Genomic DNA, 22785 nt, shown 5'->3' on the forward strand with positions numbered 1-22785 from the left:
TTGTTTGTTTGTTTTTTATTTTTATAAACATTTGTCGCAAATCAAATGGGTCTTTGTTATAATTATAATAATAATATTAACTTTCTTTTGCGTGAGTGTTTAGTCGTTTGGTTTCTTTCTTAAATTTTTTTTAATTTTTTTTTCTTTTGGGGGGAGAAGGGGAGATTTTCGGTGAGAGGAAAAATGTTTTTTGTTGTTGTTGACGACAGTGTGTCATTTGTTTTTCATCCCCCACGCGCAAAGTCATTGTTTATTTAACGTTTAATTATAGTCTTATACAAAAATGCAATAGGATAATACGCATTTCTTTTTTTTTGTCTCTTTAAACTGTGGCACAAAGAAATAAAAGCTTGTTCATGTTTTCACCATTTTTTTTTCTCATACTGGTGCGAACACTTTTAGATACGCGTAGTTTTTGTATGTTTTATTTTCGTATGTCAATATAAGTTTTATATTAGTTAAAAAGAGTTCACTAGTTGAGTGTCTTTAAACCTTGGTTCACTATACAAAAAAAGCATATACTTTTTGTTTTTTGTTTGCCACTTTTCTTTACAGGAAATACCTTTTATATTATTTGGAAGAAATTATATAGGATGGAATTTTAACCAAAACTTCATTTTTAATGAATTAAAAAACAAAAATTTTTGTTTTTTTCGTTTAGTTTAGCAATTAGGAAGATTGAAATATATAGGTTTTGATTTAAAATAAATGGACCAATTAAACGTACGTGTTAATTTGTTGGGTTATTCTTTTTTTTTATATAGGGGGGGGGGGGTAAATTATAGGCTCGTTTTGAGAGCTATAAACACGTATGTATTACTTTTATTAAGTACTTTTAATTTTATTTATTTCTTTCTTTCTTTAGCTCAGTCAAATTTTAATTATTTTCAAATCTAGATTAATTTAATTTAATTTTAACGGTCCTATCTGTTTTTTTAATTTAATTTGTATGAATGATTTTAATTAATAATAGAAATGTTTAACTTTGTTTTTTCCCCTTATTTCTGCTAAAAAAAAACAAATTTTATATAATTCATGCACACTTACCCTCACATTATTAATACACCTACGCAATTTATGTTTTTTGTTTTTGTTTTGTTTTTTTTTTATCTACAAAAGTTACAACAAGGCCTCAACTCGCATTTCTTTAAAACCAGGCACACAATTTATTTATTTTTAATATTATTTTTTTTTTGTGTCATTCAAACTTGAATTTTTTTACGACGTTTTGTTTTTCTTTTATCTTTATTTTTGTTGCTTGTTTGTATCCAATATATCCTAAATTAATTAATTAAACAACGGGGTACGATTAAAGTTTACAGGGACGACTTATTTTTCGATGAGCAGTTCTTTTGTTAAATTGTTTTTTGTTATTTGTTTATTTCTTGGATTTTTTTTTTTTTGTTTCCCAAACACAATTAACAAAGCCAGTTTTTAATAATTTTTATACGCATTATTTCCATCAGCTTATTTGTGTTTAAATTTATGTTATTTATAATACACAAGACATTTTTGTTTTTTGTTTTTTGTTTAAAAATAAGAAACAATTAAACAAATATTTTAATTTTAATTTAATTTTTCTTTGATTAATTAATTAATTAAATTTAAAAGTTTATTTTAAACTCTTGGCATATTTATTAAATTGCTTAATCAGCTACTTATTATTATTATTATATAAAATTTGTAATTTTAAATTGTTTTTGTTTTTAATAATAATAATAATAATAAAATTAAGAAAACACACTGAGAATCTTTTACTTCAATTTACGTTTGTTTTTCTTTTTAAAAAAATCTCAGTATTTATACTATACTTAAACAGTAATAATAATTAATTATAATAATAATCACAGCACATACCAAAAAAAAAAAAAAAAAAAAATAACCAACGTAAACTACTCCGATGCACCTTAATTAATTATTTATGTATTTAGTTTTCTAATTAATATAAATGTGTTTTTTCTTTAATTAGCCTAAAAACCACTTTTATTTTATTCAATTTAATGTTTTCTTTTTGATAATAATGAGTTTTAACTACGCCACAATTATTTACACTGACTAGGTTTTTAATTAAACTTAAAAAAGAGGACTCAAGTGGGAAAGTTTTTTTTTTTTTAATTCCTTTTTTTTTACGTCATGTTTAATTCCTCTTTTTTAAAAATATCGACGGCTAATTTTAGCAATTTATTTTTTAGTACAGTGGTTTATTTAAAGGGAGCTTTTCCAAAAAAAAAAAATTGTTTAATGAATTAATTAACATATACTTAATTATAATTAATAATACGATTTATTTATTTATTTTATTTTTTTTTCAGCACCCATTTTTAATTTTTTTTTAACTTTCAAAAGGAGGTAGCGCCTATGCAATATATTTTACCTCCAATTTCAATTTGTTTTTTATTTATATTATTAATTATAGGCAAAATTACTACAATTAAATTTTTTTATATATCAGGAAATTCAATAATAATATTAATTAATTAAACAAAAACCTGGTTAAATTTAAAAAGATATTTAAGCTGAGTCTGAGAGACGATCGAGCCATTTTCAAAGTAAAAAAAAAAATAACTTTGCAAATGGCGTGATTAAAATGTATGTTTTTTTTTTTTAATGTTGTTTTTTCTTTCTAAATGACCAGAGAGTTATTAATACGAAAAAAACAACAACAGATTTAACTTGTATTTTAAAAATGGCAAATAGCTTAGAACTTAGAGAGAAGTATATTTTAGTTTGGAAAAGATAGAAAAAAACAAAGAATTATTATAATATAATAAAATAAGATAAATATAAAAATAAAAACGAAGATTATTTTTATAGTATTTGTTTTTTTTTTGTTTATCTCCCCATGAATGAATAATATATATATATTTCTTAATTTGGCACTTCATCCAGAATGACTTTTTTTATTTATTTCTCGAGTGAAAATAATGGCTGCTCATAGTATAATTTAATTTAATTGTATGAATTAATTTAATTTAATTATTTTCATGGAAAAGATTTTCTTTATTTTATTTTACTTCATTTTAAAATAATTATTTAAAGAATTAGTGTTTTATTTTTACTTTTTTTTTTGGGTGCCACGTGGTCCAAAGAAGAAAAAAAATTAAATGAACTTGTAGTAATTATAATTATAATTATAATAATAATAATAAAGTTTTGAAAACTTGCAATAATTGAAAAAATGTATAGAGATACAATTGTAAAATCTAATTTTACCATAATTAATAAATTTCATCATAGTTATTCTGGAGTTTCTCATTTTACAATTAAAAAAGACAGGACTATTTAAGGTTGTTTTTTTTTTATCTTCTTATTTTCTATTTTTTTTTTTTTTAGTTTAGTTTATCGAGAGTTTGGGGGAATTACAGACACTGGACCAAGATATACATTTAAGAGAGAGATAGAGACAGGTACTTTGTGTGTCGTTTGTTTGTTTGTTGATTTTTTTTAGTGTCATATCCTTAATATTTTTTTTTTTTTTTTTTTTTACACTTTAGGCAAAAATTTCTTTTTTTTTTCTTATTAAAAAAAAACCCAATTTTTTTTTCTTTTAAATCCGCAGTAGCCCATAACACCATCTTTGAAACAGTACAATCTAGAAAATACGCAAGGGGAAGAGGGGGTTGTTTTTTTTTTTGGAGAGAGAAAAATGTACCGCACATTAGCGAGTTTAATGTTTTTCTGTTTTTTGGCGCGCACATTGCAACGTTATATCATTATCAGCGTAGTAATATATTGGTTGAAACGTTTATTTTTTTTTTTTTTTTTTCGTTCGTTTGTTTCCATTATTTTTCAGCTACAAATTGACGTTCGTTTTATTTTTATACCCCCCGTTGTTGGTTTGTATGTAATTGTTTTTTCTTATCCCCCATCCCATTTAATTAATTAATTTTCTTATTTAATAATAAAATTTTATCGGAATTAAAAGCGACGTACTTGAAGTTTGTTTGTTTTTTTTATATATATATATTTATTTAATTCCGAGGCGGCGATCATCTTGGATTATTATTATTAAATAGTCATTGAATTTATTTATTTATTTTCTTTCGCTCTTATTACGTTTTTATTTATAATTTTAAGAGCTGTTATATCATTTCCAAAAAATGTCTAAATACGGGAGAAGGCTGTTCCTAGCTTGGTTGTTTTTTTTTTTTTTTTTTTCACACCAGTACAAAAAAAAAAAATAATATATTGTTTACTAAATCAACCACAGATCAAAATAAAAAAGTGTCGAATTTTTTCACCATTTACAGCGAATTTAAGATTTTAACTATATTTAAGAGGAACTGAAGAAAAACTCAAAAAAAAAAAAACAAAAAAAAAATTTTATAATAAAGTAAATTGTACTAACTTCTCCGATACTTTTTAATTATATTTTATATATGTATGTATATCCGAAGAAGCATTTTAGCAGCGCACAAAATCGTATCGATCATACTTTTATATTTAATTTTCTTTTCATACCCCAATTATTATTAATTAAATTAAACAATTAAAAATGACAAAAAGGGGTTGGGGGTGGGGGTTATTTTTGTTACGGGGGGGGAAGGGGGGTTAATTAGGGGCGCCAAGGGATGGGGCGCGGAGAAAAAGGTAGCAAATAGGTAGGGGGGGGGGGTTAAATTGCTTCGCGTTGTATTATAATTAGGATTAATTTAAATTAATTAATACCACGCCCTGTTTGTTTTTATTTATTTGTTATCAGATTTTTTTTTGCGTGTATAATTACCGCTGTATTCTCATTTATTCAATCCACGATTAGCAGCGCTGTAACGCGCAATTTTTATTAGTAAAAATTGAAGAGAAAAAAGGGTGGTTCTGTTATTTTTTAGCTTTCACTCTTTTCCGTTGATGAAAACGCTTTTGTATTAATTTTTGTTGTTGTAGTAGTAGTAGTAGTTGTTGTTGGTGCAAAAAAATTTTCCTTTTTTTTTTATCTTAATTTCATCATATTTTCTTTTTTTTTTTTTGATTAAATCAATTCGTTTGATTTCACGTTTCCAAAAACCTTTTTTTTTATAATTTTTTTCTCGTTTCCTCACTACCTTTTTTCCGATTTTTTTTTCATAAATAAAAATACCTCTAAACAAGGTTGTATTCCTTGAGGTTCAGTTGAAGAATGGTGTCTTTTACCGCGGCAAAGACAAACCTGATGTTTTCAGTGTCTGCAAGTTTCGTTTAATACCATTTAAGGTTAAAAAATTCAAAGAAATAACATTATTAAAGCAAAACGTGTTAATGAAGAATAAAATAGCATGCTGAAAATTAGTTTCGTTAGTAAAGAGTAAGAGTTAAAATGCGAGTCAAAAACCCAAGACAACAGACAACTTTTTTTTTATTACATCATTACGAATAATAAAATTGTAATAAACAATTAAGCACTCGGCATTCGCAAAGAAGTGTTAGTAAGGACGAAAAAATGTTAGATAGATAAATTTCCGTTATTTATAAGCTAGAGAATATTAGTTTGATAATAAGAGGTCTGACACTTGTCAATGTAAGGAGTTTTAAATCTTGAGACATTCCAATAATACGAGGTGTCGGTAAGTCGGCTCTTAAGGGCATTAATTTTGACTATTATCATTAAGTACTACCTTTGAAATTTCCGAACAATAATAATTAACAGACGTAAATATATGACAAGTGTCCGAGCCCTCAAAATTTGAAACAAATAATATGTATGTATCATTAATGTTCATAGAGTTCAAGCTATCACGAAACTATCGCGAAGTACAAATGTACCGATATTCTACCTAAAAATGCTAACTTTGCAACATACAATGAAACTGAAACTTATTTTATAAACTTTAAAGAAACGCAACAAAAGTTTAAATTCTTTTTATCTTTTCCAAAGAAAATTTTAGGACAAATCAGGCAAGATTATATTCCCGCAGATTGTTTTGCAAAATAGTATCCTTGACGGCGCAAAACACCAATTTAATATTCTCAGTGTCTGACATGGCACAGGACATGCGTTGTGAGTGTGAGTGTGTTAAGATATGACAAAGAAGAACCCAAAAGCATTCATTCAACGTGCAAAGTTTTGAAGCGTTAGTTAGATTTTGTTTTTTGTAAATAGAGAAACAAATTGTTACTCAAGACTCAAAAATGGACTAAATATCTCCGAAATGTTTTTGTTTGAATGATGGATGGATGGTTAGTTAATTAATTAACTTCAATTCTCACCCCAAAACAAAATTAAAAATTATTTCCACTCCTACATTAATAAAGCCAACAACAATTCAAACAAAATTATTTCTCCGAGAAATTTGTCTGGTTAGTTATGTAAAAAAAAAAAAATAATAAAAAAAGACCCAATCCACCATGCAACAAAGTTTGTGTGGTAAAACGAATAAAGCTTGCGATTGCGCTTGTGGACGAAAAAAAGGGGTTATCAAAGTACGTTTCGGCGATTTTAAAATTAATTAGACAACAAAAACCAAGCAATTGCCAAGTATTGATACTGATATTGTAGTATTTCGATGCAGATAAAAAAACAACGGAACGAAATTGCAGTATTCGTTAAGGTCTATTCTATCCTACCTGTGGCGCAAGTGAAATGGGAATAGATGATTTTTTCACTGTCCGGATTGAGATCCACAAACATTTTCAGGATGAATTCCCTAGCGTGAATGGCATCTTTTTTGGGCCCTTTTAACACCCAAAAAATAATTGACGCACTTTATAAAAGGCACTTTGGCAAATGGGGTCGTCACGCAAATCGTTTTTTCTTTTTTTTTTCCCCCGTTTTACACAATTGCAATTTTGGTTGAACTATATTTACTATTTTTGATTGGCCTAAAACTAAACCAATAGCTACGAAACGTTCTATTACCTTTTCAATATGAGGTAACGCGGGTACTTTATCTATTAAATTGTCACACAAGTTGAGAGAAAGAGGGAGGGAAGGGGAATTGAAGACAGCTTAACATTGCGCTCAAAAGACACCTCGAGGGAAGTATAGATTTTGGTGGGGATTTTAGCAAATAGAGGTCAATATTTCACCCCAAAATGGCTGCCAATTAACTTTTACAGCAGAATTTAACGAAATACCAAATTGTGAGCATAGAGAGCGACTCAAAAAGTAACTCAGAAACTCCAATAGACAATGGGTTGCCATTTTGGTGTGAAAATTTGTTTGCTAGAGAGGGGTTTGTTTGTTTGTTTATTAAGGATATCATTTTTCTTACACCCAACAAAGAGAACAAGGGGGTAGAAAAGCGGGGAATTAATATTTTTTAGTTTTTGGTGGACTGGGCCCTGATTGCCACTGATGTAAACTGACCTGTAGCGCAAGTGAAGTGGGGATACATACGATCTGTATCAGGCAATTGAGTGGAGTAAATCTTTAAGATGAACTCACGAGCAGCGATATGATCCTGTTTGGGGCCTATTTATTTGTCATGGAAACATTATTGGCTAAATTTTAATTTCTCTCGGTATAAGCCTACACATTCATCAAATCATTGACGGGATCTACTTGAATTACTTGATATTAAATGGGGAGGATTGTCGCGGTTAAATCAAATATCTTAATGAAAAATTACCCAAAAGTAAAAACTTAAGTTTAAAACCGAAATATATATTAATCTCTACTGGAAGTCAATAACTTGAAGTAATTAAAAACACTTCTATACCAGATTTAAATATTTTTCTCACATTTCTTAAAGGGGCTCAAAGGCGCTGTTGGGGGGGGGGGGGAGAGACCGCCCTTAGTTCAGGGGGAAAACACCCAGCTTTTTGGCCATAAGGAACGGCGCCACCGTCGCGGTGGGCGGGTAAGCAATATGCTAACCAACAGTTTGACCCCCCTTCACCCCAACAGCTCCGGCCAGCCCCTTTAAGTCCTAACTTCAAGTTATAGACTTCTGTTTCTACTATAAATTACAGGGTTCATACAACTTTTGGAAAACAGATTTCAATGACGTATATTAGAGAGCTGCATGAAAACGGTAAATGGGTAGTAAATTTCCATTTACAGTGGTAACCATGGAAAACGGTGGAAAACGTGGGAATGGATGGTTTCCCTACTAATATCTCATATCCCCATGTGAATGGACAGAAATATACCAATAGGGAATGGAAATAGTTAAGTTGATACATTAGTTTGGAAATGGTTGGTAAATGGATAGAACCTATTTTCTATGAAACATCCTAAAATTCCAAAAATGTTTATAGATGGTTTTACCATAGAGTAATGGCAGCTCTCTGCCTTTGATTGTACTAGACTATATGATAATATAACACAGGTTGCTACTACTCATCTCACCCGCTTCATTGTTGCCCAGCTAGCTAACAGTTTTATAGCCCATACCTATTACTTTAGCTGTCAATCAGTCCATTGTAAGTTTTCCCCCCAAATTCTTGGAAAATATTTTTTTAGGGAGGGACTCATGGTCATGCTACTTGGTGAGACCAGGGGACAACTAGGAGCCCCTCAGTCCAGCCCAGGCAGGTTTTTCTATAGTTGTTGAGCGCCCCTGTTTATGCTAACAATCCCCCATGAAGAACAGGTTACCATATTGCAGAGGTAATTTAGGGCTAAACCAAGAGGCTCAAGGGTTATGTTCTTTGGAACATACCGCGTGGACTGCCCTCCAGTTTCCAGAAATGGTAAGAATCTGGTATGTCTAATTTGTACCCCTTTCTAGATGGAACTAATTAAGTTGTTCATATATAATATTGAATTTTGAATATAAGGGTTTAATTCTATTGCTGATTTTTGTAAGCCTTGGAAATGAAAAAACTTCTCTTAATTTGGAAATGGTATTTGGAAACCATGGATCCCTAACTGATGGGGAAGTTGATGAAATATATGGGTGGAATTTGTAAACAAAAATTTAAACCAAAGTGGTATTGAAATGGTAAGTTTGAAATTGAAATGCAGCTCTCTAACATGTAACCTTGAATTTTACAAAAAAATTCAAATCTCAATGATTTCCTTGTAATTTTACTAAAAATTATAAATTTAAAATTTTCCTGAGAGCTCCTTGGAATTTTACTAAAATATTTCCATGAGAGTTCCTTGGAATTTTACTAAAATATTTCCATGAGAGTTCCTTGGAATTTTACTAAAATATTTCCATGAGAGTTCCTTGGAATTTTACTAAAAACATTTCCTGAGAGAGTTCCTTGGAATTTTACTAAAAACATTTCCTGAGAGAGTTCCTTGGAATTTTACTAAAAACATTTCCTGAGAGAGTTCCTTGGAATTTTACTAAAAACATTTCCTGAGAATTCCTTGGAATTTTACTTAAAAAATTTCCTGAGAGCTCCTTGGAATTTTACTAAAAAAATTTCCAGAGAGAGAGCTCCTTGGCATTTTACTAAAAAAAATTTCCTGAGAGAGAGCTCCTTGGAATTTTACTAAAAAAAAATTCCTGGGAGAGAGCTCCTTGGAATTTTACTAAAAAAATTCCTGAGAGAGAGCTCCTTGGAATTTTACTAAAAAAAAATTCCTGAGAGAGAGCTCCTTGGAATTTTACTAAAAATTTTCCTGAGAGAACGCCTTGGAATTTTACTAAATATTTCCTGAGAGAACGCCTTGGAATTTTACTAAAAATTTTCCTGAGAGAACGCCTTGGAATTTTACTAAAAATTTTCCTGAGAGAACGCCTTGGAATTTTACTAAAAATTTTCCTGAGAGAACGCCTTGGAATTTTACTAAAAATTTTCCTGAGAGAACGCCTTGGAATTTTATTAAAAAATTTCCTGAGAGAGCTCCTTGGAATTTTAATAAAAATTTTCCTGAGAGAACGCCTTGGAATTTTACTAAAAATTTTCCTGAGAGAACGCCTTGGAATTTTACTAAAAATTTTCCTGAGAGAACGCCTTGGAATTTTACTAAAAATTTTCCTGAGAGAACGCCTTGGAATTTTACTAAAAAAATTTTCTGAGAGAACTCTCCTAGGAATTTTACTAAACATTTTCCTGAGAGAGCTCCTTGGAATTTTACTAAAAAAAATTTCCTGAGAGAGTTCCTTGGAATTTTACTAAAAAAAATTTCCTGAGAGAGTTCCTTGGAATTTTACTAAAAAAGTTTCCTGAGAGAGCTCCTTGGAATTTTACTAAAAAGGTTTCCTGAGAGAGCTCCTTGGAATTTTACTAAAAAGGTTTCCTGAGAGAGAGAGCTCCTTGGAATTTTACTAAAAAAATTTCCTGAGAGAGAGAGCTCCTTGGAATTTTACTAAAAACTTTTTCTACGAGAGAGAGCTCCTTGGAATTTTACTAAAAAAAATTATAAATTTCCCTGACAGTAAATTCCTTGAAATTTTATTAAAAAAAATTATTAATTTCCCTAAGAGTTAATTAATCACCTGAATTTCTATTGAACAATTTCCCTGACATTTCTAGGAGTAGGTTTGTATGAACCCTGAATTACTACTTTAAAATAACCCAAAATAAAACAAAACGAATAAAAAAATTGAGGACTCACCATCATATTCTGGAAAATAATCGACTAAATGTGAATACATGATCTTCTCTTCTAAAAGATCCTTTTTGTTCAAAAAGAGAATGACAGATGAGTTTTGGAACCACGGATATGTGATAATTGTTTTGAACAGCGCCTTGCTTTCTTCCATTCGGTTCTGAAAATGAAATTAAACAAAAAACAAACAAAGAACATTAAAACAAACTGAAAGAAAAAATAAATAAAATGGTTCTTACTTCATTATCTGATTCAAACAGAATTTGATCATATTCACTTAAGGCGACTAAAAAAATTATGGATGTAACATTTTCAAAACAGTGAATCCACTTCCTTCTTTCTGACCTTTGACCCCCTACATCCACCATTCTAAAGATAAAAATTTAAGTCTAATTAGATATTTGATTAATTTAGGCATATTTTTTTAAGTTATTTGAGAGGGTTATAGGTTACCTAAATATGATGGAATCAAGGTCAAATGGGTACTCGATGATGCCAGTTGTAGGCACTCTTACTCTTAAAATATCTTGTTGCGTAGGAAGGTAATCAGGAGCTGCTATTCTGTCAATATCACTGAGATAGCTGGAGAAAAAAAGAAAAGAAGGGGGTTAAAGGGGTACTGACCTTTAATAGAAATAATTAATTAAGAGTGGAGGAAAACTTACTATTTTGCAGAATCTGTTAATTGGTACTCCCTCCGCCTATCATAGCACTCTTGAATGCCAGAATCATGCCAAAGAGATTTGATAGCTTCCACATAAGGAGGGTCAAAGGTTGTGACTGTTTCATAATCAACTGACCTCACAAGCTCCGCGTATTCTTGGGCCTAAATTTTTATACAAATGGGATTAATATTATATTTTTAACTTTAGGCGCCCACTTTGAAAGGTGATATAGAAACTTACATTCTTTTTGGGATCTTTGTAGGGTATTTTCAATAAATCCATGGCTTTTATCATACTTTGCATTGCCATAAATATGTTCTGATAAACTAATTTTATGAATCCTTTCTTGTCTTCATCAGAGTAACCAGACCCATGAATAATTCGCATTTGTTTGATAAAGGTACTTTTCCCCGACTCTCCAGTCCCTAAAGAGTTAAACAATAGCTTTGTAACCTCAAACTCACTATAATTATCTTAACCAGGGGATTTATTTCATATTTAACAAGAAAAGGCTTTATTAATAATTTGGGATACTTTAACCTTTTAAACAAATACAAATGAAAGCAAAATGATGATCAGAAAGTATAGGCCTATGGAATGTTTTTAAGCAGGACTGTATCATCATACAACTTAACAAGTTAAAAAGGTACATATGTATAATGGAATTAAGGGGTGAAAATATGGTTCGGGGAGTTCAAAAAGGTTGGGTTTCTAGGCCTAAATATTAATATTAAAAGGAATTTATGATCATAGTGATTAACATAGGGCAAAGGCCTAAAGACCTAGAAAGGAAAAAACTAAGATTTATCCCCAGACAAAGGCTTAACTTGGCTTCGATTACCCCGGAAAGAGAGAGACGTGAGAAGGATTGATACTTACCTAGAAGTAGTAATTTCAACTCGCGTCTCGCATCGCGTTTATCTTTTCTTAATTGTCTTTCAATTTCTTGATTAATCCTCTTTTGTTCCTTCGCTTCTTCGGATAGGCAGCAAGCCATGGTTCGATTCCTTCCCTCGGGCCTCGGCTTTCCGTGGCCGAATGTCTTGTCTATACCTCCGAACCGCGCCCTTCGGAGTCTCCAAGTTGAATTTTTTCCCGCACAGTATTAAAACGCGATTAGCGAAACTGACCGGACAAACTTCTATTTTTACTCCTTCGGCAAAAGCGGCCCTTTTTTTATCAAGCTTTAATAAGGCCCCTCTCGCTCGAACGTCGCCGACGAATGGTCCAGCTCCACTCCGCTGGCTGGGTGTGGTAGGCCCTAAGAAAACATGGCCATATAACGTCCTCCCTCCCCTTCGAACCGCGGGGAATGTCTTCCGCCGATGGCCCTAGCGATTTTCCGAATGCCCGATCTTTTGCGGCTTCTAAAAAGCGGGTCAAATCTTCTTCCACTATATCTTTGATTATTAATAGACTGGCTAAACGCTATAATTGGATTTTAACTCGCCGAATAAAGAAATACTGTAAGTCCGAGAAAACAAAACCGACTTCGTTACTAGACTGGCGACTCCTTGTTTCTGAACTCGAACGGGGCTGTACATATTCCACAAAAATCCAATTTTGCGATAAATTGACAATAAATGGCTTAAATTGAATCAGGGTTTTTATAGACAAATGAAAGCTTAAATTAAAATAAATATATGGGATATACTACCTATTTTACCTACGAAGTAAATTAGTTTAGAAAATAGAACTCTACATATGAAATAATAATGATCTTATGTACAGCACTAGCATTATAAACCCTTTGGAGTGGACATTCGAGAAAACTTTAAACTTACCAGTCCACTCAATTTCTGCTGTCTGTGTGAACATCTTCTTATAGGCCTACTGGCCTAATGAGTTTCAAAAAGTCGCCTCAAAAGTGATTAAACCAGGCCTAATTTTTATTAAAAAAACTACAACCTCTAAATTTTTAATATTATCATTTTATTAGGCCTATTTGGTATATTTCTGTAATATGGAATCCACGTGTTGGAGGTCGCCATTTGACTACATTTTAAATCCCTTACAATAGATGGGAGGTTACAAAAGTGAGCCAGGCCCAGGAAGACCCACAAGATGCTAAACCTTTTCCTAAATGGATTAAATCATATGTCTCAAGGATAAACGATGTTGTTTCTTGTTAGGTCAGAATAAAGACCTTGGTTTTGATGATAATTGAATGTTTATTGATTAAAATAAATAACTATACAAATCTAAGTAGTTCTTTCTTGAATCTTGATAATGTCAAGAGCTCATTTTTCCTTTGAACATTTCAAGGTCGCGTTAGTTCCCAGCAGGGTGTCAGGTGTTATTCGTACTTCTTTATTTTTCAAAAGCAAGTTGTGCAAAATTGTAACAACAAAATGAAACTGAAACTAAAACTTAAACATACCGTAATTGCCCCTTTCATTTAGTTTCGCCTGGACAATAGTTTTTTTCATTACAATTTCCGCATCCCAACCAATTTTCAAAAGCTACATTTAAAAAGTTTTGTAAATCAGATAATTTTGGTAGATTTCTATATATAGTTTAGACACATGGAGGATTCATACCATTTACACCAGGAGGCCGGGGTACCTGCATGATAAAAACCCATCTGATTTTGTCCTCCAGGTAGCGCGGCCTCCTGGTGTAAATGGTATGAATCCTCCATGTGTCTAAACTATCTATTATATATGCTTACTCTTTTAATTTTTTGTTCGTTTGTTTCTTCCTTTTGTTTGTAAAATTCTTCCCTTATTTTATTTCTGGCAACTAACATAAAAACAAACTTCACCTAAGCCTTGGTGATTTTTTCATCTCAAATTTAAAGGGTAAAATTCTACATCTATTTCCGTTCCTTTAATAATTTCAAAGTTGCCGGGTAGAAACATCCGGAAATGTTTCTATATTTATTTCCGGTTTTTTTATTCATTTCAAATTTACCGGGTGAATTACCCGGAAATAAGTCTATATCTATTTCCGGTTTTTTCATGACAGAAAAAGACAAAGGCTTACGTTCTAAAACCGGTTCATCCCCTTCGAAAACCTTCTGCCGCGTCCTTAACAAAACTTTATACAACTGAAGTGCCTTGAAAAGTTGAATAATTTTTAATTAACAATATGAGTGAAAAAATAAGGATAATTAATAATAATAATTAGCACCTCACGACGAAGTGTCGAACTGGAAGCCGCCATTTTGTGCTTTTTCCTTTCGGATGATGTCTGGGAAATAGCACACTTCCTCTGGTCCAAAACCAGTTTATTAATTGCTTGGACTAGTTTTTTAATTCTAGAAGTGGGGGTTACTGGTCCTCAGGACCATTTTATTAATCGCAAATCTGTAGGAGAACAAAGGCTGGGACCAGTCCGGAGGCCAGTTAATTATTCGGGGGTCACTGGTCCGAAGGACTAGTTTAAAAAATATCCTTATTTCCCAGACTGTTCGGATGTTCCGGCTGCTCTGGCAACACTGCGTACCCTTTTCAATCTTTATCTACCGGAGGCAAGCGTGAAGCCAAGGAAGAATTTTAAGTACCACTACCATCACTAAAATGATTAGAGGGTAACAAATAAGTTATAAACACTTTTTTAAACTTATTTTTCATTTTGAAAGTATTTTTGATCACTGCCGCTAAAATGTTTTCCCGTCAATGCTTCGCGAAAATTAACAACTTTGTTGCTAAGCCTTGGCTTCAAAATGCTAAGAAATCCAGATTGTATTCTGACTATAAAACGCCTTCTCATTTTAAACCACCCCAAATGAGTGACCTACCGGTTCCAAAAGGTGCGTGGAAAGAAGGTTATCAAGCGAAGCAACGAAAATACAACCGTCAACTGATTGCTGGGGTGGCGTTTTTCACTGGAACCATGGCATATATATTTAACAGTGACGAGTTCTTTCTCAATATGGCTCCTACCATGAAGAATAAAGAACCTAAGGTGTCAAAAGCAAAGGGAAAAGCGTCATCTACCTCGTCAACATCCAACGCAGGCAGCAAGATAGAGTTGCCCTCAGCTGTACCATATTTGTTAATTGGAGCTGGAACTGCCTCATTTGCGGCATTTAGAGCCATCAGAGCTCAAAACCCCAAAGCTAGGATCTTGGTGATAGGAGATGAAGATTTTTATCCGTATATGAGGCCACCATTGTCTAAGGAACTTTGGTTTAACTCATCAGACGCTGCCAAGAAGCTTATGTTTAAACAATGGAATGGGAAAGAGAGAAGCATCTTTTTTGAACATGATGATTTCTATTGCACCCCCACGGAGCTTTTTGAAAAAGAAAATGGTGGTGTCGCTGTCATTAAAGGCAAGAAAGTGGTTAAAATCGACGCGTCAGATCAAAGAGTCCTCTTGAACGATGGATCAGAAATAAGCTATGAAAAATGTTTATTGGCAACTGGTGGAAAACCCAAGAACCTCTCTGTTTTAGACAATGCTCCGGGTGACATTCAAAACAGAGTCACTCTATTCCGTACAATAAAGGATTACCAAGAATTGGAAGAAGTCACCAGAAAATCCAAATCAGTCACTATTGTCGGAGGAGGATTTTTGGGAAGTGAATTAGCTTGCGCTTTGGGTAGAAGAGTGAAAGAAAATGGACTGGTGGTAAACCAAATATTTCCAGAAGGTGGTAACATGGGTAAAGTGTTACCAGAGTACTTGAGTCAATGGACCACTGATAAAGTTAGAAGTGAAGGAGTGACTGTTTTGCCATCAGTCAAGGTGGAGAAAGTTACGGCTGAAGGAAAGCAGTTAGCCCTACAATTAAACAATGGGAAGAAGTTAAATACTGATCATTTGATTGTAGCGGTTGGGCTGGAACCCAATACAGAATTGGCTGCCACATCAGGTTTAGAAGTTGATGAAAAATACGGAGGTTTCAAAGTTAATGCGGAGTTAGAGGCCAGGTCCAACCTGTGGGTTGCTGGAGATGCTGCCTCCTTCTATGATATCAAACTAGGAAGAAGGAGGGTAGAGCATCATGACCACGCTGTTGTTAGTGGAAGACTGGCTGGAGAAAACATGACAGGAGCGCACAAACCTTACTTTCATCAGTCCATGTTTTGGTCTGATTTGGGTCCGGAAGTTGGATACGAAGCCATTGGAATAGTAGATTCAAAGCTCCCAACAGTTGGCGTCTTTGCAAAAGCTACGGAAAAGGACACTCCTAAAGCTGTAGTTGAAGCCACTGGTGAAAGTGATAGGTCCAAAACAGAAACTTCCGCCATCCCTCCAAAACCTTCTGTCCAAAATGCAAGACCACCAACCACCGGAGATGATTATGGCAAAGGAGTGTTGTTCTATTTGAGAAATAATGTTATTGTTGGCATTGTTCTATGGAATGTATTCAACCGTATGCCTATTGCTCGAAAAATAATTAATGAAGGCAAGGAATACCAGGACTTGAATGAAGTTGCCAAACTATTTAATCTTCATTCGGAGGAATAGTGTTGAAAATGTTTGTTTTTTTTTTGTTTGTTTGTTTATCATGTTCAGTTTTGTTATAATTGTTTAATTAATTAATTAATTAAAGAGTAATTAGTTTTACTACTATTACTATTCAAAGTTGTAAATCACCGCACTTAAAAATAAAACCGGTTTCTGTTAGAAAAAAAAAAATCTTGGTATTGAAATATTAAAGAGAAATATTTTGTATATTTGGTAAAAGAAGAATTAATTAAATCTTGTGGTTAACTTTTTCTACAACGTGAACAAATTGATCCTCTGCAAATTCTAATGCCTGTACTACTTCCAGATGCATCTAGAAACAAAAAGGCTAATAATTACTAATTAGGCATTTTTATTCCCAATTAGCACATGAAATATTATACCTTTTGTTTTTTGAGGATATCAATTAATTTCATTTGCTTTTTAGCAAATGTTAGTAACTCCATTTTTTGTTTTTCCAAATCTTTCTTATCATTATGCAGTTGATTGAATTTCTTCTTCTCAATTTCCATAGTTTCCTGACAATGATAATTAATTATTATTTAGGTATATTTAACTCGCATTAAAGGATGATTATATAATTAGGTTACTTTGTGGGTTTGTTTCAGCACTTTGATTTCATCTTTACAATTTTTAAGTTCATTCTGAACTATGGCTAGTTTTTCAACTGCTTTTTTAGTTTCATTTAGTTGATGTTGATCTACTTTACTCACTGCTAATTCCTAATTAATGTTAATTGAATTAATTGTCTATTTACTTAATTATTAGTTTTAAAATAAAGTACCTTTCTTAAGTTTGCATTCTGAATTTCTATGCTTTGCAGTCTTGTTTGGGCTGATTTTAAAGAAGAATCCAATTTTTTAATTGACTCTTCTTTGGCTCTAAGTTGGTTGAAAAAGCGATCCCTTTCTTTGCTTATGTCTTTTAATTTTTCTTGACATCGTTTCAACTCCGCGCCTTGTTCTAAAGCTTTTTGGTTACTTTGCTGAAGTTGTTTCAATAAGGATTCAACCCTGGATTTTAGTAGACGATTTGAAGTTTCTGAAATTAATATATGTATTATTCACAATTAATTTTAATTAATTTAAAATTACAAACCAGGTGTGAGATCTTCTAATTCTTTCTGCATTTAAATATGAGATAAAATTTACGTTGAAATATTCAGGTACAAGGCTTTTGTTTATCTTTCTGTTACCATGGAAACGTCAGAAAAATAATCCGACGATAACTAACTACAAATTTAGTATTATTACACAATTTACCATTTTTTAGTTTCCGCTATATAGTTTCAATAAATTTAAAACTGATTAAGTACTGGATATGAAAATTCAAATATATTTATTGTTTCCGGACGTTTGAAAATCCCGCCATCAATTATTGATTTGCGGTAAAAGGTCACAGCTAGCGCCATCTCTCTGCTAGTCCCTGCTCAGTCGTCGACTCGTCGTCTGCTACATCCAAAAATTAGGGTTCGTCAAAAGTCAAAACACGCGGTTCTAGTTTCAGTTGCTGGTAAGTACATCAGATCCCGTCAAAAGTATAGTACTAATCATCATTCCAAACTATCTATTCGAAATACTAATGTAATTTTCTTTAGAATAATAAAATTATTCCTTTACTTGCAGATTTTACACCACACACTGGCATTGTGCAACAATAATTAAAATTATCTTTGGAATCAAATGGCTGGATGGCAACTGGAAGTCTTTAGGATGTCGTTGTACATGGTCTTTCCCGTGGCCATCTTCTATTACTTTAACCAGCCACAGTACTTTGAACCCTGGGTGACAAAAACAAAGCGAGAAATGTACCCCAGGGAAGACAATCCTGGCAAAAGAAGTCTAGAAACATTTCTTAGTGATTACAAGAAGAAACAGAGTGCAGAATTAAAAGCCGCGTTAGAAAAAGAATCTTAAATATTACCAAAAATGTCACGCAATTCTTATTATATTTCAGAACACTGTTAGATTTTGTAAATAAAGAACTTCCTCTCTGTTTTTCTTTGTTTTATTTTTCCTCATATTATGGAAATGATCTGGACATTGCATTTTATTACCCATTATTTTTTTAGAAAACAATATAGCTATAATTCATTGCATACATTTAAGCATTATGTCACGGCTACGCATTCTTATCTGACGTTTCCCAACCTTAGGTATTCGTATTTCATGACCTAAATGCATCAAATTTCATTACCACTTTAATTATGTATATTTATATATCCTACAAATCGAAAAATAGAATTATTTATCGCGCTGCACAATCGCATTCAGGGTTTGTTTGTTTTTGCGCCAATATCCTTCCTTGACTCGAAGTTCTGTTTAGTTTTGATGATTTGTTGTGTTATGGTTAGTTGTTCTCAAATCAATAAATTAGTAAATTCAACTAAAACAGTAGAACTATTTAACTGACACGACTACGCATTCGCGTCTTGCGTTTCGCAAGCTTTGGTGTCGTTCATTATGTATATTTTTAGATTCTTGAAACTACAAAAACGTGCCAAACGCTCAAATTCAGGGTCTTTTTTGTAATATAACAGCGGGAACGTCACATTTGTAATTACAGTTATTGGAATTGCCATAAGAGATAAATTTTTATCGTATCAAAAACATACCTTCACGAAGGTGAATATAAACGAGAGATTCCGCTCTAGAACAGATGCGTTTTAAGTTGCAGTACGAAAAACATTAATTCGAAATAAGTCGTGAAGATGTTCGGAACGATTTTCGCGATCATAGAATCGGCTTGGATTTTATCCGTAGTTTGGGCCAGATGCGATAATCCCAATGACTCCATCATTCCTTTCCAAACCAAGTCACCGCAAAGTGATATAAACTTCGTGGTTCAAGAGCATAATAAGTTCAGAAGGATGGTTGCGGAAGGTAAAGCTGTTGGGGCCAATAACGTCCTCCTTCCAAAGGCCAAGAATATGGGAAACTTGGTAAGTATGTTTCAATTCATACCAAAGTAACGCGAAAGGTCAGCGCGTTGAGGCCAAATGAACCGTACAAAAGGTATTAAAGCCTGTTGTATACATATACCTGTTTCATGTAAATCTAGCCGTACCAATTAACAAACACGTTATTGTACATGTAGATAGCCTTGATTTAAAGTTACATAACTCTTACAATGATAACTGTATCGTTGCCAATATTCGGAGTTTTATGTTAATACTAATCTAACCTTGAGTTAATGGCATATGTCATGATACGGTCTGTTTATCCAAAACCACATTTCTCCTTTGATTCATAACGATCAGAAATGGAATTCAGAGTTAGCATCAAAATCGCAAGAGTTGGCGAACCGGTGTATATTTAGGCACGTGATACCAGAGGGTAAGTGTTATAGCGTTGGCTAGATGTCACCCCAATCAATAACCAATACCAATCGATATTCCTATTTGTTAGCCTAAGAGATTTTCCCTCTCGACTCTCGAGCTTGTAACGATGTAGAAACATCGCAGTAAAAACCTATTCATGTAACTAAGTGTATTAACCTTTATAAACAGTATTAAATAATGATTAACGTTTAATAGTTAGTAAATTATTAAGTACAAGTCTATAACACTGGCGACGGTTCGCGAACTTGCGTTTGTTTCATTTTGTTGACGGAACGGGCATTGGAATCAAGATTCAATAAAGCTTAGTCATCGACCGAGGCTTAATATAGGTTTAGCTTGTTTGCGCTCTACTGAACACTACAGCTAATATGGCTATCTACGGAACCATTACGCCTTATGACGAATCGCTAGAGCCATTCCAGAGGTACTCCTCACGTTTAACACAATATTTTCTGGCAAATGAAATAACAGACGTCGGCAAAAAGAAGGCAATATTCCTTACATCGGCGGGACCCCACATTTACAATTTACTGCACGACTTACTCGCTCCACGAACACCGGACGACGCTGCTTCGACCTTTACAATTATCATTGATGCTTTGAATGCACACTTCAATCCAACCCCCTCGGAAATTGTGGAAACCTACAAATTCCACGCGGCTCACCAGGAACCACACGAATCACTCAATACATACGTAGCTCGTTTACGACGGTTAGCGGCTACTTGTAATTTTGATACATTCTTGGACCGCCAGCTGCGTGACCAACTCGTTGTTGGGGTACGTGATAAGCGCATACAAGAGCGTTTATTTGAAGAAACTGCAGCAATTACGTTCGATAGAGCTATTGCCCTAGCGACATCAATTGATACGGCTTCACAGAATGCCCTAACACTCAAGGGTCCTGGACTTACTAGTCCGACTGTGCAAGTCAATGCTATTGCAACTGCAACAGCGAAGAAACCCAAGCGTTTCCAGAAGAAAGGTAACAACTCTAATACCACAACAGCAGGCCCGCCTAGTTCTGGTCAGAGTCGAAATAACAAGAAGCAGACTTCGGTGGAATGTACTCGATGTGGAAAGACAGACCACATCCCTCCTAACTGCCCTTATATGTCCGCCAAATGCGGTAAATGTCACATAGTGGGACATTTAGCCAAGAAATGCTTTACGGACAATCTCCGTGGGAACACCACCCCTGGTAACGTTAGGACTCCTAAGGGTAACGTACATACCCTGCACCCAGAGTACACCTTAATGCACATAAGTTCAATGAAGCAAGCGCCACAACCTGTTTTTGTCCACGTACTGATTAACGGATTACCGATCTCGTTAGAACTGGATACTGGCGCGGCTTATACCCTTATTGCCTGGAGCACATGGGAGAAACTTAATCTCCCGGAGGGTGATTTACAAGCGATAGACTCCCATTTGAAGTCATTCACGGGACAGCGAATTGAAGGCCTTAAAAAGATACATGTCTCAGTCACATATCAGGACCGTACTGAACAGTTGGAGTTGCTAGTATCCCCAAACGAATGCCCCAACGTTTGCGGTAGGAATTGGATTTCTTCCAGCTTGCAAATCTTGAACTTGGAGAGTTTGCAAATCTTGAACTTGGAGAGTGTACAACACTCATCCGTCACACGCCCTCCAGAACCGCCTCTGGATACTAGGGTCGAACGGCTCTTAAACGAATTCCCAGACCTCTTTACACCAGAATTGGGTAAAATGAAGAATTTTAAGGCCCATTTGGATTTGAAGGCCGAGGCTACACCCCGATACTTGGGCGCTCGACCTGTTCCCTATGCGCTACGTGAGCTAGTCGAAAAAGAATTGGACCGTTTACAGGCCGCAGGCGTCCTAGAACCCGTCCGCCATGCTTCTTACGCTACTCCTACCGTGAACATACTCAAGAAAGGCGGCCAAGAAGTCCGCATATGCGGCGACTTTAAAACCACGGTTAATCCCAATTTGGATATGGAACGATACCCCTTACCGAAGGTCGAAGATATCTTTGTGTCGCTCTCTGGAGGCCAAAAGTTCACGAAATTGGACTTAAAGGATGCCTTTACTCAATTGGAGTTGGATGAAGCGTCACAAGATATCGCAGTCATTAATACCCACCGAGGCTTGTTTCGCTACACGCGTTTACCATTTGGCATCGCTTCTTCGCCAGCCATTTTTCAACGAGCCATTGAAGAATTGATTCGAGGTATTCCTTTTAGTACCAACTTTGAGGACGACATCGTCACTTCCGGCAAAAATGACGAAGACCATCTCCAGAACTTGCGAGAAATTTTGAGAAGACTGGATGAGGCAGGGTTAAGATTACGTCTGGATAAATGTCAATTTTTCAAGGAATCGATTAACCACCTGGGACATCGGATTGATAGCGAGGGTTTGCACCCCTTAGAATCTAAGATGGAAGCTATCATGGGGGCCCCAGCCCCCACCTCCGTGGAACAATTGCGATCCTTCATTGGCTTATTTTCCTATTACGGTAAATTTGTCCCGAACCAAGCGACGTTACTCGCGCCCTTGTATCAACTGCTTCACAAGGACACGGAATGGCGTTGGCAAGGCGAACAGGAACACGCGTTTCAGGCCGCTAAGACTACTCTACGGTCTTCCGCTCTGTTGGTCCCTTACGACCCATCGAAAGAACTCTTTTTGTCCTGCGACGCCTCTCCGTATGGATTGGGCGCAGTTTTGTCCCACGCCGATACTACAGGTACCGACCGTCCTATTGCCTTCGCCTCTCGCACCTTGACGCCAGCTGAGCGTAACTACTCCCAGCTGGAGAAGGAGGCATTAGCCTTGATCTTTGGAGTGGTCAAGTTTCGAGATTATTTATTGGGTCGCTCCTTTACGCTCCTGACCGACCATCAGCCCTTGGTGTCGCTGTTTTCGGAAAAGAAACAAATTCCGCGC

General features: G+C 34.2%; 5 protein-coding genes and 1 long non-coding RNA gene across 9 annotated transcripts; 3 read left to right on the top strand and 3 right to left on the bottom strand.

The window, feature by feature from the left end:
- Positions 1 to 220: 220 nt before the first annotated feature.
- On the bottom strand, positions 221 to 12588 carry Galphaq (G protein alpha q subunit). Of its 3 annotated transcripts, XM_089868075.1 has the most exons (9): positions 11971 to 12588; positions 11332 to 11516; positions 11092 to 11252; positions 10880 to 11008; positions 10666 to 10795; positions 10433 to 10586; positions 7283 to 7387; positions 6541 to 6648; positions 221 to 5162 (listed from the first exon to the last, which is right to left on the bottom strand). In XM_089868075.1, exons 1-9 carry the CDS (start codon positions 12086 to 12088, stop codon positions 5080 to 5082), a joined length of 1173 nt encoding a protein of 390 aa, XP_089724201.1. In that variant the 5' UTR covers positions 12089 to 12588; the 3' UTR covers positions 221 to 5079. The 3 variants fall into 3 exon arrangements, with proteins under 3 accessions (XP_089724201.1, XP_089724200.1, XP_089724199.1); XM_089868074.1 differs by lacking the exon at positions 6541 to 6648 and having other exon boundaries at positions 11971 to 12587; XM_089868073.1 differs by lacking the exon at positions 7283 to 7387 and having other exon boundaries at positions 11971 to 12583.
- A 132-nt stretch (positions 12589 to 12720) lies between these two features.
- Positions 12721 to 13296, top strand: LOC149692356 (uncharacterized). Its single transcript, XR_016382676.1, has 2 exons — positions 12721 to 12958; positions 13031 to 13296. It is a non-coding gene; the product is annotated as an uncharacterized LOC149692356 (long non-coding RNA).
- Positions 13243 to 14364, bottom strand: LOC149692357 (complex III assembly factor LYRM7). The gene is made up of 5 exons (XM_089868076.1): positions 14224 to 14364; positions 14077 to 14149; positions 13763 to 13833; positions 13472 to 13553; positions 13243 to 13399 (listed from the first exon to the last, which is right to left on the bottom strand). Exons 1-5 carry the CDS (start codon positions 14254 to 14256, stop codon positions 13332 to 13334), a joined length of 327 nt encoding a protein of 108 aa, XP_089724202.1. The 5' UTR covers positions 14257 to 14364; the 3' UTR covers positions 13243 to 13331.
- Positions 14365 to 14519: 155 nt separating this feature from the next.
- On the top strand, positions 14520 to 16780 carry LOC149692358 (apoptosis-inducing factor 1, mitochondrial-like). Its single transcript, XM_089868077.1, has one exon. It carries the CDS (start codon positions 14698 to 14700, stop codon positions 16510 to 16512), a length of 1815 nt encoding a protein of 604 aa, XP_089724203.1. The 5' UTR covers positions 14520 to 14697; the 3' UTR covers positions 16513 to 16780.
- On the bottom strand, positions 16474 to 17928 carry LOC149692359 (uncharacterized). 2 transcript variants are annotated; one of them, XM_089868080.1, is made up of 6 exons: positions 17828 to 17928; positions 17611 to 17744; positions 17297 to 17553; positions 17103 to 17234; positions 16896 to 17030; positions 16474 to 16825 (listed from the first exon to the last, which is right to left on the bottom strand). In XM_089868080.1, exons 2-6 carry the CDS (start codon positions 17639 to 17641, stop codon positions 16742 to 16744), a joined length of 639 nt encoding a protein of 212 aa, XP_089724206.1. In that variant the 5' UTR covers positions 17642 to 17744; positions 17828 to 17928; the 3' UTR covers positions 16474 to 16741. The 2 variants fall into 2 exon arrangements, with proteins under 2 accessions (XP_089724206.1, XP_089724205.1); XM_089868079.1 differs by having other exon boundaries at positions 17611 to 17700; positions 17775 to 17912.
- A 266-nt stretch (positions 17929 to 18194) lies between these two features.
- On the top strand, positions 18195 to 18509 carry LOC149692360 (protein PET100 homolog, mitochondrial). The gene has a single exon (XM_089868081.1). The coding sequence runs from the start codon at positions 18195 to 18197 to the stop codon at positions 18426 to 18428; it is 234 nt and encodes a 77-aa protein (XP_089724207.1). The 3' UTR covers positions 18429 to 18509.
- The last annotated feature ends 4276 nt before the right edge of the window (positions 18510 to 22785 follow it).

The sequence above is a fragment of the Phalangium opilio genome, unplaced genomic scaffold (assembly GCF_054372755.1).
Source record: "Phalangium opilio isolate 3A_F unplaced genomic scaffold, DU_Popi_V2 ptg000024l_1, whole genome shotgun sequence".
NCBI lineage: Eukaryota > Metazoa > Arthropoda > Arachnida > Opiliones > Phalangiidae > Phalangium > Phalangium opilio.

Bases quoted from the DNA above. Each gene is read 5' to 3' on its own strand.
- LOC149692358 (XM_089868077.1), top strand. From the start codon at position 14,698: ATGTTTTCCCGTCAATGCTTCGCGAAAATTAACAACTTTGTTGCTAAG.
- LOC149692359 (XM_089868080.1), bottom strand. From the start codon at position 17,641: ATGCAGAAAGAATTAGAAGATCTCACACCTG. The intron at 17,554-17,610 runs GTTTGTAATTTT...TATTAATTTCAG, and splicing joins ATTAGAAGATCTCACACCTG to AAACTTCAAATCGTCTACTA. The intron at 16,826-16,895 runs GTATAATATTTC...TTTTGTTTCTAG, and splicing joins ATATCCTCAAAAAACAAAAG to ATGCATCTGGAAGTAGTACA.
- LOC149692357 (XM_089868076.1), bottom strand. From the start codon at position 14,256: ATGGCGGCTTCCAGTTCGACACTTCGTCGTGAG. The intron at 14,150-14,223 runs GTGCTAATTATT...CAACTTTTCAAG, and splicing joins GTTCGACACTTCGTCGTGAG to GCACTTCAGTTGTATAAAGT. The intron at 13,834-14,076 runs GTAAGCCTTTGT...TTTTTATGTTAG, and splicing joins GGATGAACCGGTTTTAGAAC to TTGCCAGAAATAAAATAAGG.
- Galphaq (XM_089868075.1), bottom strand. From the start codon at position 12,088: ATGGCTTGCTGCCTATCCGAAGAAGCGAAGGAACAAAAGAGGATTAAT. The intron at 11,253-11,331 runs GTAAGTTTCTAT...ATAAAAATTTAG, and splicing joins ACAAAGATCCCAAAAAGAAT to GCCCAAGAATACGCGGAGCT. The intron at 11,009-11,091 runs GTAAGTTTTCCT...TTTTTTCTCCAG, and splicing joins TTAACAGATTCTGCAAAATA to CTATCTCAGTGATATTGACA.
- LOC149692360 (XM_089868081.1), top strand. From the start codon at position 18,195: ATGGCTGGATGGCAACTGGAAGTCTTTAGGATGTCGTTGTACATGGTC.